At 42.1% G+C, this 16,279-nt stretch overlaps 1 protein-coding gene across 1 annotated transcript in view; it reads right to left on the reverse strand.

Moving 5' to 3' along the window:
- Nucleotides 1-16,279, reverse strand: part of CDH6 (cadherin 6) — a 123,528-nt gene that overhangs the window by 48,025 nt on the left and 59,224 nt on the right. The window contains exon 2 of the mRNA XM_072825012.1: nucleotides 6,956-7,312. Coding sequence (XP_072681113.1) covers nucleotides 6,956-7,183 — 228 coding nt within the window. The 5' untranslated portion in view covers nucleotides 7,184-7,312. The remainder of the gene's footprint in view (nucleotides 1-6,955; nucleotides 7,313-16,279) is intronic.

Genomic DNA, 16,279 nt, shown 5'->3' on the forward strand with positions numbered 1-16,279 from the left:
AACCAGAATAGAAGTTTAGAGGTTATCAAGGGAAATAAAAAGAAAAGACACACTTTCACCACGATGACCAAAAAGACTGCTAATTGCATATCTAGTTTTAAAATGCCCACATGTAACTATTTTGAATATCACTGATGTAGTCTGAAAATTAAGATCAAGAGAAAGTAAAGGGAATGTGCGTAATCATAATGCAAACATATTTGTGTAGCTCTTTAACATTAGTCTTAATTTTTTTTTTCCCTTTCTATTTACCCTTGGGTTTCACACATCAGATTCCTAGCAGATATTTCTGGCATTGAGCCACATGCAGTCACTGAATGTCAAAGCATGTTCTGGGAATGTTTTTTCATTCGTGCCTTGCAATGGCTCTGTGAGTAGTGGACGTAAGGGGAAGGACTCTAAGTGAGCAGTTGTGAGGTCAGCCAAGCTCATTGCCAAGTCTAGCAGGCTGAGCACTTAGGCGGAAATACTTGAGTACTCTGAGCCTTGGTTTACTCATCTGTAAAACAGGGATATAAATCATATCTTGGCATTAGTGTTGCTATGAGGATCAATGAGATAAGACACTCGAAGCCCTGAACAGAGTGTCTGGAAAGAAGCAATAATGCTCAGGAAATGTTAGCCGTGACGATGCTTTTAATCAGATGCTGCTGTTTGAAGTGACTGACGGTGGTGAAATGACTCTCCAAATCACCCTTCAAATTAGTGCCAGGAGGTTTCTATACTGAAACTTAAGAGGCTCTTTTCAGAAAAAAGAAAGAAAAAAAAAAGGAATACAAGAAAGCAGTATCTTAAGGATAGCATCTTTTAAGTGGCCTTCCAGGATGAATATCATATTGCTTCGTGTTTACTGAATTCAGACCATGTGATTCGAGGAACAAATAACTGTTCATTACTAATTTTAAGGGGGTATATGGATGACAACTTTTATTTTTACACACCGTTAAAACATTACTGTTGGGCAACCCTGTCGGGACCCCTCTCACTTTTGAGAACTTTCTCTGTTTCTCTGCTTAATAAACTTCTATCTCTTGGCTCAAAAAAAACAAAAACAAAAACAAAAAAACCCAAAAACCCCACAAAAACAAAAACCCCACAAAAAAGCAAAAAACAAAACAAAACAAAACAAAATAAACTACTGTCTAATTATCCTTTGTTAAATGGGGTAGACATTAATTTTAAAGACTCAGGAGACAGGCATCTTAGGAGGACCTGTACATTACAGCCTCAAACAGAACCCAAATTTTCATGTTGTTTAAAGAAAGCACAGGGCAGCCAGGGTGGCTCAGCGGTTTAGTGCCTCCCTTCAGCCAGGGGCCTGATCCTGGAGACCTGGGATTGAGTCCCACATTGGGCTCCCTGCACGGAGCCTACTTCTCCCTCTGCCTGTGTCTCTGCCTCTCTCTCTCTCTCTCTGTGTGTGTCTCTCATGAATAAATAAATAAAATCTTAAAAAAAAATAAAGAAAGCACAGCATATCTATTTTTTTGGGGAAAACTCCACAAGAGAAAACCATCATCAGCTTCCAAAAGGGCATCAACTTCCAAAAGGGCAACATCAGAAAATATCTATGAAAATGCACAGTTTGTCAAATGAAAACAGAACTCCTGGTATGCCGGTACAAATAGAAGTATCTCGAATGCTTCTAATGGAGATTCATCTCATGTATACATATTATGTGGAAAGAGAACAGAGAGAACATTGTAAAGAATAAAACGGAGAAGACCACGGAATTCCACATTGCTGTGGGCAGTTTAATGAGCATGTGCAAATCTTTTGCCTAAAACTGGGCCAAGGTCTGAGGTTTTCAATATTTTCATCTTTTTTTTTTTTTTAAGATTTTATTTATTTATTCATGAGAGACACAGAGAGAGAGGGGGGCAGAGCCACAGGCAGAGGGAGAAGCAGGGTCCATGCAGGGAGCCCCACGTGGGACTGGATCCGGGGTCTCCAGGGTCACGACCGAGGCCGAAGGCAGGTGCTCAACCGCTGAGCCCCCCAGGCGTGCCGCATCTTTGTATTAATGATGCCCACAAGCCCAGGATCTAGTCTCTACGGACCTACGTTCTTCTTTTCGTATTGAACTTCGTCTCCACCGCAATCATCATCGAGGAGCTGCGACACTGTGTGCAGCTGGCAGGGCCCTTCTGCCAACGACGATGCTGCTAGTCTACTCAAGCCAAAGGTAACCTGGGCGGATTTCGAACGAGATCCACCCGCCTTCCTGTCCCCCCTTGGCGGGAGGGCAGGTGCCTCCGGGTCTTCTGTGCCAGCGGTAGCGCCGCTTCCCCCCGCGGGCGGCCTGCGGGGTCGGGAGGGTCTCGGCGTCCGCCCTCCGCGCTGCCTCCCCGTGACCTTGGCCGTGTCGCCGCTGACCTTGGCGCCTTCTCACCATCGCGGCCCCTATAGGCGGCCGAGTCCATATCAGAATCCTAAACAACGCAAAACCAACTAAGATTCTCTGGCGGAGGGGACTCTGATCTGGCACCGTCCTCGCTTATCACAGATACTACGGGGGATCCGGGGGCAGAGGACGTCGGCGAAAGGATGACGAGATCCTTTGAAGTCGCCGAAAGTTGCCCCCAGATGGTCAGGTGTTCGGGGAACAGAATCCCATCCCTTATCCCCGTCTGTCTGTGTATCTCAGTCTTAAGCCCAGGAACTGACCCATACGGGGCAACCCTCCCTTCCTCCCTCGCTCCCCTACCTGCCACCGCCTTCTTGGGGCGGCGCCTTGCTCTTGGGGAGGCGCGGAGGCTGCTCCTAAACCCGAATCTGGACGGTCAACGTCTCACCCTCACCCGTAAGGGGCCTTCCCCACCCTCGGGCCCAGGAGGTGTACCCTTCCCCCCTCCCTCCCCTGCCTCCCTCCCCCTCTCCTTCCCCGCTCCCTCCCTTTCTCCTCCCGCCTCTTCCCTCCCTCCCCCTTCCCCCTCCCTACCCCTCTCCCCTTCCTCCCTCCTTACCTTCGCCCCTCCCTCCCCCCTTCCTCCCTCCTCCTCCCCTCTTCCCCCTCCCCCCTCCACTGCCCTTCTCCTCCCCTTTCCTTCCTCCTTCCCCTTCCCCCCTCCCCTTCTCCCTCCTTCCTCCCTCCACCCCTCTCCCCTCCCTTCTCCCTCCCCTTTCCACCCCCTCCCTCCTCTCCTTCCCCCCACTCCTCCCCATCCCTCCCGTCTCTACTGCTCTCCCCCTTCCTTCCTTCCTCCCCTTCCCCCCCTTTCCCCTCTCCTTCCCCACTCCCTTCTCCCTCTCTCCTCCCTCCCCCTTCCCCCATCCTTCCCCCATCCTTATCCCTCTGTCCTTACCTTTGCCCCTCTCTGCCCCCTCTCCCCTCCCCCCTTTACCTCTTCCCTCCCCCTCCTTTCCTCCCTCCCTCCCTCCCTCGCCCTCTGCGCCCGGGCTCTGCGCTCGCCTCACCGGCCACGGGACCCAGGGACAGGCCGGGGGGCCCACGGGTCCGGTCGCCTCGCCCCGTGTTCCAGGTTGTACGTGTCCCCTGGTCTCGGCGCCATCGTCACCCCGGCCTCGGGGCTCCCTCCCTCCCTCCCTCCCTCTTCCCACCACCGCCCTCCTGCACCTCGGGACCCCGGGATCCGCCCTCCTGCACCTCGGGACCCCGGGATCCGCCCTCCTGCACCTCGGGAACCGGGGATCCCTCCTGCACCCCGGGACCCCGGGATCCGCCCTCCTGCACCTCGGGACCGGGGATCCCTCCTGCACCCCGGGACCGGAGCCGCAGCCGCAGCGCACGGCCACCCGCCCCCAGGCGCGGCCGCACTTGTCTCCCTTAGGGCCTCGGGCCCTCGGCGCGGTCAGTCTTCACCTGGTTCGTTCCGGGCCCCAAGGATAGACTCTGGGAACTGCCACTTAATTCGGCCCACAGCAGGGCTTAAGGTTCCCTTGGCCCCGGGACACCCCTTCCCGCCGACCGAGCGCGCTGAGCATCCGGGAGCCCACGGGGGCCGGAGGCATTTTCGGATTTCTTTGGATTTCGAGCAAAACAGCGACACTTGGGCTCCGTCGGGCTCCGGGTGGTTCACAGGGTAGTTCACAGTTTCAACAGTAGGTGGTGCTACCTTCCTTTCGGTGATGTCATCTGTCCCCGGATGCCCCACAGTGTCCGTGCTGGGCGGGGACAGTGCAAAATCAATGTGGAAAGGAAATAAGGGGCAGGGTCAACCCTTAGAAGTTGTGCAGTGCCCAGTAGGCGCCCGCATCCGGTCAGTAAGGAACTCTGATTATTTCACAATAAGATCAAAATACTGTTTTTTCTGTTAATTGCTGTGTATTCCCCCCTCCCCCAAATAGCTACTTATTTGGTAGAACAAAAATACCTATTAAGTTGTTTGGACCTGTTTCTTGTGTCCTGAGCACACTGTGAAACCAATTATTGAGATAATAAGGGTACCGTGAACCAAGAATGTTTTGGAACCTCTGCTATAGTCTAATCCTATTTTTTCTTGTTCTTTTCCAAAAGTTTCTTAACATCAGGTATATGCTTTGTCCCAGATCTACTTAAAAGTAGACCAACCTGTTGCCACATGAGGAACAGACTTTTCTTAAAAAATTTTTTTTCGGTCTATTTTTAATTAGTAAAAGTATGTTATACTGAAATCCTTTCATGTGTTGATCAAACATAACCCCAAAGGTAGATTCGGGGGGAAATGCCCTGTTAATAGAGCAAGAACACCTCTTAAACACATCTGACATAGCAATGCTGGGGACCACGGCAACCTCAGTGATTTGCCCTGGCCTTTTTTTTTCCCCCAACAGATATTCTCTTATGTGTCACAAGGAAGTGGAATGAGGTAAGGATGATGGTGAGGTAGGGAAATATGTCTAGCTGCCAAAAGAAATATCCACCTCTGACTAGTTACATTGAAGCTGTGATTGGGAAGGGTTTTTGCCACCATCCTCTACATTTCTCACCCACTGAGAGATCCCTTAATTTCCTCATTTTACTTCTGCAGTGATATAAAAATCAATATCCCACTTCAATGCATTACAGATAATCATTAATAGAGTGTAGACATGGATTTTGTCACCAATAATAAGAACATCCTTATGCACCTATGTGCCAGCCACTAGTTCTCTTAGTTTAACGACACTGCGACTCCATGACGTAGGCACTGCCTCCTGCATCTTCTCGACGAAGAAACTAAAGCCTCGGAAGGTTAACAACCTGGCTGGGGCCACACAAATGGCAGTGCAGTGACGCAGCCTCAGATCTGCTGGAGTCCACAGCTCAAAACTTTTCCCCGTGGCAAGACTACCTCTCACAATGATCATGGTAAACTGATTCCTATGCAGTTTCCTCCATTTCAGCTTCTAGCATCCTGAAATATCCTAGCCTTTCTTTAAAAATACGTAGTATTTTTGCTATAAAATGGCATCACGATTTTAGAAGAAAAATGGAAAGAAAGGGGAATCGATTACTTAAAGCATTTAAAAACGACTTAATCTTCTATGACAATGTTATTTGTACTATAGAAAATTGCAAAGATTAAAGATTGCAAGATGATGATTATTATTATTTACAACCATTGCTCTGTTGATATAGTGCTTGCCAGTCAGATTTCACACGGACATGGAGTGAGGTACAGGTAAGTGGACTGTCTTTCTCCAGCAGTCACACAGCGTGTGAGTTTCACATCAAATACAAGGCTAAACCCTTGGGGAATCTGTGTTGACGTTCACCCCTTCACTGAATACTTCCTCTCCTACTTTATTCCACATTAATAATTCATTCATTGGAACAATGCCTGGTTACCTCAGCCCAAGCCATGGATGGCTTTCCTTCATTTATAGTGGTAAATACTTAAAGAGAATATTTGCACCTCCTTATTTAGGGATATCTGATAACAGATTGGAATGTGAACATGCAGCCCTTGGAATCTGCAAAATTTACGCTATTTGCATGATATCCCAACATAGTCGTTTCAAAATCATAGCTGCAATCATAAACAAAGACATTTTATCATTTCTGTTATGTTCATCCTGTTTACATAAAGGGTATGTGACAATTACATTTCCTATCAATACCATATTGTGGGACACAGAACCCTGCAAAAGTGCAAATCCGTGTCTCTATTTTTTCCCCCATCTTTGCAGTATGCAGAGACTCTGCAACAAGAATGTAGCTGATGATAAAATTTCAGTGAAACTCACGATGACAGTCTAACCGAGCTGTTTCCCTGACTCAGCTCCAGTAACCTCGAAGGGCTATGATAAGTGATGCCTCCTCATTCTACTTTCTAGAGTCAATAAAATGGTCAGATGATATTGGGAACTAGCACCTTTACATAACCATTTGTCTCTTTTGTGAACCTTGCCACAATTAAATCACAAGTTTGCGAAATGCCTGGCTCTTGCCAATTATTTGAGACAAGACAAACCCAGCGGCGGTAGCAAAAGTAACAGCAACCAAATCTGAGGCAGTGGTGGATTTTGAGGACAAAGGGCTCCGTTTGGTCAGAGAATGGATGGCACTGTCGGGAGCAGTGTTAAGCAGTAGTTAATTTGAACCTGGCCAAAGGACTGACGCTCAGAATGTTTGCTTTCAGAATGAGAAAAAGGAGCCTTCCTTCCCTTACAGCTTAATCGCTCTATTCCTATTTTTAATACCATCCTACTTTATAGAATAGCCGGACCACATTTTTCAAGCTAAAGTAAAAATTAAAGGATTTATGATAATCCTATGTGGATGGTTGTGGGCGTTTCTTTTTCAACTGAAGCATTTCTTTCTTTGTTGCATTGCTAACATTTCCCAGCTTCTTGCTACAGTCTTCTTCCCGAAACTACTCAAGTGAAGGGAAAAAAAAAAAAAAGGTCTTACCAGATAAGCAACAATTCTTACTGTATTGGGGGAACAGTTCACATCCTCCCCATCTATTTATTAGGAGTAACTTCTTCAGGCTTTAAAACCAGAATGTCAAAGCGCCCAATGGAATCCTACCTTGCCCACATACTGATAATCGGATCCCGTATATTCCTCCAGGAGAAAGAACTGATTCCACATCCAGCTCCTTTTCGAACGGTTCAGCTCATTTTTGCTGTTTCCAGAGAGCTCCAGGGCCCGTTTCTTTGCCGGGAAACCACTAGTCCTCTTGGATAACGGGGTTGAGAAAGTTGGGTAGGGCTGACCAACCCAAAAGAGTAGCAAGAAGTACCGGTAAGTTCTCATTCTGATGACACAGTCCAGTCTCTGGGTAGTGGGTACCCTGCTCCTTGAAGTGTCTTTTTTCACTGCACTGTTTCCAGCATCATTCCTCCTTTCTTCCTTAATGTTCTTTGCTTGGCTCTCAGAGGATATCTGGAAAGAATAATAACATATCAAACATTTTTAGAGATGCTTAAAATTCAGTGTTAGAGCAAATAAGCTCTGGAAAAAGAGGACAGAAATTTGAATAGCGAAACAACAAAAATAAGTTGGCTATCAATTTCGAAGTGAGGAAACCGTTCTTTCAGATATGCTAAATGGAAGGCATGTGCCGAGTCGGAAGCTGCTGCTTTCCTTTCTCCTTTTCTATCACTTAAAAATCTTATTTTAAGTCATAGCGTTGCTGTAGGTCAACATGCCAGAGTCGATTATTTCACTACTCTTTTTCCTCTCGCGTATGTGGGCCGAGATCTAGTTAGAAGGAACGAGTCTGTGTTTCTGATTCCATTTGCATATTTATCCCCATGAACAAGTCTGAGGCAAAGAATATCATAGACAATTTCGGTTCGATTGAAAGTGGATAACGTTGAAGTTTCACTAGAATGTATTGAGTACCTGTGATGCATCAGCCTAAGTCAAGACAGAGCCTATTCTTCAGACTCTTGGCTTCAAAGATGTGTTGGGTGGGAATAGACCGGCCTGTAGGGTCTATCCCAGGTCAAGTAAGGTTAGAAAAAAAAAAAAAAAAAACACACACCATCTTCTCTTCGGAATGCATGCTAGCATATTGAAGTTTCTGAAGGAAAATTTTATAACAATGATGCAAGCCTACATTTAATAAAGGGTTTCCCAAACTTGACCAGGAGGCTTTTTCCCCCTCATGTGACCTAATAACACTATAGGATGGGTTACTGAACAACCTATAGAATGTGTATATAGCAGAATATAGGAGTTAAGTGAGCAATTCTGTTTAAGTTTCTGTAGGAAATCCTGGGCTTTCATCTCTAAATTTTACTTGTATCATAAGTCATCAAGGATATATAAAAAAACTGGTCAAATAATTTCTAGGTAATTTTCACAGGTACATCAAATATATGTCAGTATCACAGTGAGGAGAGTCGACTACAAGGTCTCCAGAAAAGTCAGCTCTTATACTGGTGTATAATGATTTTCCATGACAAATATTAATTTTCAAGACCATAATCTCGCATTAAAAAAATCCTTGGGCCAGACTGTCTAGCAAAGATGTTACGGTGTGGTTTACTATTTCCTGTAATTAGAGCAATACATACCTATATTTCCATCCTAAACTTTTCCACATTTCTTGGAAATCCAACAAATTACTCCTTCGTTGTACTATTCGATATGAGAAAACTATTTTCTTAGATAATACTAGCACTAAAAATGAAGCGCTTGGTAATGTAGAACGTAAGAGTAATTAACTTGGTAGCTTCACTGAATAAATGCAGATGAAATCTGTTTTAGGTAATCTGATGAGAATTGTTTTTTTCTCTATGTCAGAAAAGATATGTTCACTTGTCTCCTATTATTCTACCTAGTAAAGTATATATGACCAGTGTTCTGATTTTTTTTTTTTATTCCAGCAATGAGTAATTATAGTCAACCGAACATGCGGTTTAGTGAAAGCTTTCTATTGGAATATCAGTGAAGAATTTCATACTGTTCAGCATTTTTAAACCTTTATTCCATTACTATGCATCTTCCTGACAGCAGGCGGGGTGGGGGGTGGGGGGAGTTGAAAATTCCACAGGTGAGTAAATTAGTACTGTGACAATTAGTCATCCTGGAAAAATGCCAGGCAATCGTATACTTGTCATTAGATAGCCTTGGTACAGGTGTGGAATAACTGATGATCAATTAGGCCATGACAATTCTTCTCTTCTCCTGGATAGTATATAAAGGGGATTGGGGGAGCATATGGAGAAAAGCCCTCTGAAGACATCTATTCATTTTTAGTAGTAGAGATTACACTGAGGTCGATTCAGTGGAAATTACATTTTTCTTAATTTCTCATATTCTCCATTATTTGCATAGACAAATCCTGCAGTGAAGAATTACATGTCTGCGGCTGCACTCAGTGTGTGCCCCATGGTGCTGGCAGGAAAGAGGGATTCAGAGAATGGAGGTGTCAGCTGTTTAAAAGACAGACTCCTAAGGGCCATTTTAAAGAAAAATCGATCCCTGTGGGCATTGTGTGGAAACTCTACAAGCTGTTGCCACTTGAATATTAAATATTAGTTCTTTTTAATATCACAGATACCAAAATGTCAAATATTTCTTTTCTTTCTTTCTTTCTTTCTTCTTTTTATTTTTCTTTTCTTTTCTTTTCTCTCTCTCTCTCTCTCTCTTTCTTTCTCTTTCTTTTTTTTTTTTTGCTTAGTTGGTAATGAGCTTTTAAAGTGATGCAAATTTAAGCAGTGTTTCTAAGTGTGTTAGAACATCTAGATTTGCCATCACCCAGCTCATTTTGTATCAGCTTGGCAGGGTGTGTCCTTGTTAAAAACTCAATATGCAAAATTACTAAAATTACTGTGATCCACTCATATTTAGTGTTAGCTTTTTAGAGGGATAGACTTCTGTGTGAAAATCATAGTTTAAAAAACTCCAACGAACTCTGGACTATTGAATGTATAACTTAGCAATTCTTATTTAATACTTCGTGATAGGCAGGATTGCCAGTGGTGAAGATTGTCAGTGCTGGAGCCAGACTGCCTGGGTTTAAATCCAGGCTCTGTTAGTTGCTGTGAACTGCTTAATCTCACCGTACCTTAGTTTCTTCTGTAAATGAGGATAATGATAGTGACTACCTCATAGGGTGTTGTAGGGATTAAGTCATTACATGCACAGCACTTATAACAGTGCCTGGCATTTAGTAAGGTATTAATAGGTATCAGCTGCTATTATTATTATAACTATTGTTATCACTATTGCTATTGTTACTGTGATGCATGAAGAATCCATCTACAGCACACCACAAGAGTCTGCAAAAGATAGCATAGGTTTCCCTCTTCTGCTTGAACATTTTTCTACAAGCATTTCTGAGCGAGACAAATTATTTTAAAATTAAAAAATAGAAGCACTTTAAAAATCAGAATTATGCCATTTGTTGATCTTTTTCCTCTGTGTAGACTTCAATTCGGGATTTCACAGTCGTAGTGTAAAAACAGAGAAGGTGGAAGCTTTATGCCTGCTGGCTGCATGAAGAATGTGGGCAAAAAGGAAAGTTCACTGGAGGATGGATTCATTCATAGAATCTGTGTTTTTTTCCCTTTCCATTTTGTTATGTTAAGATTTTAAAAATCATCTTTACTTCATTCACATGAAAAAAAAAATCAGAACCATGGGACACCTGGGTGGCTCAGTGGTTGAGCCTCTGCCTACAGCTCAGGGTGTGATCCTGAAGTCCCAGGATCGAGTCCCACATCAGGCTCCCTGCATGGAGCCTACTTCTCTCTCTGCCTATGTCTCTTTCTGTGTCTCTCATGAATAAATAAATAAAATCTTAAAAAATCAGAACCAGTTTCAAGGTAGTAATTTTGACCTTGTAAAAATGGTACTGGACAAATGTGTCTTCTTATAATTAACATGCTGTTATTATTCTAATGCTACATGGGATAAGAATTTGATAAAGTTTAAGTGAATGAGGAATGAATGATGTATATATATTTTAGACTTTACTTAATCTAAAAAATATGATGAAAAAAATATTACAAGCAAAACCTCAGATGCAAAATACAGGATTCTTAGGAGGCAAAATGGCCATAGGTCAAGGAGGGAAAGGGCCCCCGTGTAGCATAACTTTGAGAAATATGGTGAAGCTGCTGAATTCTGAGCAGTCCAAATACAGGGGAACTACATGGCAAGTAGTAATCAACTGTGCTGGGTCATTTTGTGGACGTCAAGAAGTAAATCAAAAGGACAAAGAAGTAGGGCACACATAGTGAATTTTAAAATAGCAGGTGTGGTATTCAATCAGGAAAGAACTAGAAGATTAGAGAGTGGGAGGGGAAAGAACGCAAAACAAAGTGGATATTGGACCTTTACGCCACCATCCCCTCATGGCACTCAGAGCAAGTCATTTAGAAATATCAAAAACTCTATAAAAATAAAACTTGAACTGCCTAATTGCAGCCTAATGATCGTTTAGCAACAGACTTAAAAGATTACTTAATAGATCACACCTCTACTTCTTATTTTCTTTTTTGCTGGCATCTGGCTTTTTGGAGGGAATTTCTGTTTCTTATAGGCAGTCATTTGTATACTCTGAAATTCGATGTGCAGAAATGATTGATCCAGAAAAAATAGTTTGCATCTTTACAGTAGCCCCTTTTCAGTGATGTGTAGAAGGTAATTAAGATGTTTATGGATAGGGGGGTAAGGCCCACACAGGGTTAATTGTATACTTTGTAACTTTATTCAGCCAATATGCACATATACTTCCATCTTCACAAGAATACATACATGGTCAAGTCCAGCTCTTATTTAATCCATGTCATTTAGGAGGAGCCTAGACCTCATTAATTCATGATCTACCAGTTTAGAATATGTGATAATTAATGCAGAAGCTGGGGTAAAGTTTTCCTTTGATTAGCAAAACCTTTTCCCTTAGATTGTTGGAAATTAACAATGTAGAAATATTTCATAGGGATATATAGAATAAAAAGACAAACTGCAATGTATTCAAGTTCCCTGGAGTACTCTGAAACCACCTTTTATTTGCAAATAATTAATATGCTAATTAGAAAACTTCTCTATTGATTGAATCGCTTCTCTAGTGACTTATGTTTGATAATAGTCTAAATGACTCAACTGTGTTATCTAGGTTTGAGATACTGATTTTATTATACTTTTTACAGACAAACAAATAAGTAAATACTAGGCAGATTTAAAAGCAATATAATTACTTTAAAGTTTTAGAATTCAGACTTAGCATACATTTGTTCTAGTATTCTTGATTAATTCTAATCAGTGCAATGATACTAGAATACTATCTAGGCTTACAAATTAGATCAAGCACATTCATTCTTTGGTATGCAGAACTTTAACCTGGGCATTGAAAGCACAGTAAGCATTTAATAAGCAACATTATTAATATACTTTAACCATTTACCATAGTAAGAGAATGTTTTAAAATCTGGTAGGAAATTGTTTCTTCAAATAAATGGCATTGCATATAAATGCTGTAGGATGGTATTTTGCATGATGCTGCTCACAAAAAACATCTCTGAAAATATCGTCTACACATAAGTCATCCTAACCATCGGCATACCCCATTAATAATACAATGCCCTTATTAAGGGAATATAAGTATTATAATTCTCTTATTAAGTTTTGGTATATTTTCTCACATTATATCATTAAAGAAGTAGAAAACAACTGGTTGTTTACAACTTTTGAACATTTCTCATTCCAACTCTAAACCTGAAATTGCTCTAGTCCCACAGTCTTTGGGTGCAGTGGGCATGAAGAAAATATTTACTCCATTAAAACCCAGCAAATTCAAGAAGCAGAACTGTGAAATCAGAGCGAAGCCAAAGGTATACATGCCTTTCTACAAGTAAATCTTTAAAAATATATATGTTCTTTATTCTGAGAGAAGAGTTTTACAATCAATTAAGTTTGTTCAAGATCAATTATCTGATCTACCAAGAAACTTTGTTTTAAGTAAGTTGCCACCTGCTGTGAATAAAAAATCTATAGAACATGGCTGATCTAGAAGTGGTGGCATAAGGACATAACCAATTTGCAATTTTTGGTAGAGATTTCACATGAAGTCTTCATTTCTAAACCTCCATTTCATTTTTCTGTAAATGTCAAAGTCACTGTTGAGTAAAATTGGTTCTGTTTCATGTGTGTAATGAACTCCATTGAAATGTGTCAAACAGCTTTGGCATCTCTCATCACGTAGCATTTCTCTTGTGCCAATGAATCATTATGGCAACAGCCATCAAATGATGCCTGATTTTTTTTTTGTAAATGTTTATATTTGTGGATAATATGCCAATCTGTTTGCAAACTGATGTATTTCCAGATGAAGCTATTTTAACAGTATTACCCTCGTTCTAAAATCATATTCCACACATTGCATTAATGAAGATAAAATCAAATGTGTTACAGCACATAAAATGGTGTTTTATGTGTAGTCCAGGCTCAAGGAATATTTGTGGATTTGAATTACTCATTTGAGACCAAAAAAAAAAAAAAAAAAAAAAAAAAGCAACAATAACAACAACAAAAACCAAAACCCAAAACTTGAATCAGAGAATAAAGATGAAGGTATTTTTCCACATATTGGGAAAAAATTCCAACGTATATTATCATGAGAGAAAGTATCAGAGTGTGGTTAGGAACAGACTCTGGCACGCCACACATTTGTATTAGAAGCTCAACCCTACTCAACACTGGCTGGGGATCAATGTGTGTCTCAATTTGTTTGTCTATAAAATGGAACGATATTAAACAGTACCTACCCAATAGGATGGCTGTGAGGATAAAAAGAATGAATTTATGTGAGATCCTAACATTAAGATGGCCAGGATGACCTAAACTGTAAAAAAAAAAAAAAAAAAAAAAAAAAAAGCCTTAGCAGAGGACACACACATTGACCACCCAAGGCACAGAGTTTGCGTCTTAATGTGTTTCTCATTTTGCCTTTCACAATTAAACTGAAATCAGCTATCCATCTTTAAAGATCAGGGCTTGCTCATTTTTGGATCAACTGGAAACATCAGAAGTTCTGGTGACTTTTTTTTATTTCTGGAGCGGATGGAGCTCCCTCCCAAAGCACTGCAGGTGTTTCCCCACCAGTCCCTCATGATGCCATTCAATTGCTCTCTTCATTCCTTTATGCATATTGCCTGGTTCCCGAGGGTGTCTGGGCTTGTGGATGCTGTCTTTTCCCAAAAGATTTACTCAGGGAAACAGAGGAGAAGAGAATGCACTTTACACCTTTAATTAGATAGTCATAGCATGAATTTCAAACAATTTCTGTAGCAAACTATACATCTAGGTTGCAGAAATATGTGAAGGACTTGGTTTCATACTACTTCCTGCTTGTAAGTCAGGCTCCTTGGCAGCTCCACTAATTCTTTTAGATGCATAACCATTTAAGACAATGAAGCTTCGATAAGACTTCAAGATGTCAAAACCCACTGGCACAGTAGTGTGAGTGATTTCAGTGAGTTTGCTCTTTCAATAGCTCAATGAAAGGGCAGCCTCAGAGTACTGGCTGGGAGCTATGGGCTGGCAGGAGGCTAGGGTTCCTTAGTGGGTGTGAGAAGTTCAAAACGATTTAAATTTATGTATGTATGTATGTATTTATTTATTTATTTTCAGATTTAAGTTTATTAAACCCTAAAAGAAGTCACGTGGTTGGGTTTATCAACATGTCATTGCAAAACCTGGCATATCGCAGATGATTTTTAAAGGCTCATTCTGGTACAAAGTGTTATGACGAGCGGAGATGTTGTATTTACTTCTCCTGATACAATGTCTAAGCCTTTTATCACCTACATGAAGTCTAACTCATAAATGATAACACTGGTGAGTCTGCCCTGTTCCATCCCTGACCTTACCCTGTGCTAGCACCGTGTTAAACATACCACAAACACGTCTTATTTTAATTCTCATGCCCATTCTGTGAGGTGGGTAATCTTATAATTTCTGTGGATGAGAAACTGAAGCTTGGAGAAGTGGAGTGACTGGTTCAAGGTCACACCACGAGTGTCTAATAAAGCCAAGTCTGAGCCTCGGCACCACAACCCTCAGTCCTTGCTCTGAACACACCCTGAGGAGTCACAGCCCAAGATCAGAGCTCAGTGTGGCTGTGACCTTAGACTCGAGTCTTCATGACTCCCCTAAAGTGGTAACAGCAGTCCAGGTTTCTAGAGGTAAAAATAGTTGTCACAGATATATAAAGCTAAATAAGAACAAAGGTTTGCTTTGTGCCCTGTAATGGGATAAATGCTCTATCTATATGTAAGTCTTAACAATCCTCTGAGCTGGAGACTGTCTTCCTCTTTCTCTGCCTTAGAGAGGAGAAGTCCAGGTTTAGAGGGACTGGATCCTTTGCCCAAGGGCACGTTAGCTACTGGTTGGCAGAAGCTGGATAAAGCCCAGCTAATCTGGAGGCTCCTTCTTAACTATAACTTTCACTGTCTCATTTGTATTTCACTCATGGAAGCAGCATCTAGGTTTTATTTACTCTCATTTCAGACAAAATTTGAACAAATGTATCAGCAGGTTTCTAAATCCCCAACACATTAAAGGGATGGTGTCAGGAGAGCTGGAAGCTGGTGCAGCCATATTGAGTAGGAGGGGGCGCTGAAAGGGGCAGAGGGTGGCTGCAAACGGGCAGCAGAACTAGACGGAAAGGATGGAGTCAGGGGCTGGCCTGGTGGGTTAGTCATGCTCTGTGTGCCTAGGCCAAGAGCAGCGCCTGTGCCTTGTGACCGTAGGTAGGCATTTGTAAAGTAAGGGCTATGGATGAGGGCACAGGTGACCCAGTAGAAGTGCCTGAATTAATGACAGGATGACTCATGGCCATCAGGGCGAGCATATGAATTCTTCACAGCACTTGAGGGTATTACCGTGTTGCAAATCCAGCAATGAATATTCATAATGATGACCTCGGATCATTAAGAAAGGGTCCACATTCTCTTGAATGTTTGAGAATAGATCCGTAGAGTTCCTCTGAACCCCGTGACTGTCAAAAGTTGTTATGGGGGTATTTAGAAGGGCTGGGTTTTGGGCCTCATTGTGTTTCTTTTGCTTCCTATTTTATCTCGGGCAAGCTACTCCATCCCTCTGAGTTTAGGTCTGAAATTAGGGCCGGTGTGCTATCACAGGGTGACAACGCATTGTGGTTGGAAGCACAGCCGCTTCACCCATGTGTATCCTGGCGTCAATACTCATTGTCTTGAGTAGTTGTCAAGTGAATTGACATGATGTGCTTCAACTTTTTCATCTTCATATTGGGAATAGTAAACTTTGGGGTCTAGGTAGAGGCACTTGATAAAGAGCACCCAAAATTCCAAAGAAATTAAGAAATAAAGCAGTGCTAGATGAGGAGTCAGCTCTCACATTTATGACTAAAATAAT

Source organism: Canis lupus, chromosome 4 (assembly GCF_048164855.1).
Source record: "Canis lupus baileyi chromosome 4, mCanLup2.hap1, whole genome shotgun sequence".
In the NCBI taxonomy this organism is placed as follows: domain Eukaryota; kingdom Metazoa; phylum Chordata; class Mammalia; order Carnivora; family Canidae; genus Canis; species Canis lupus.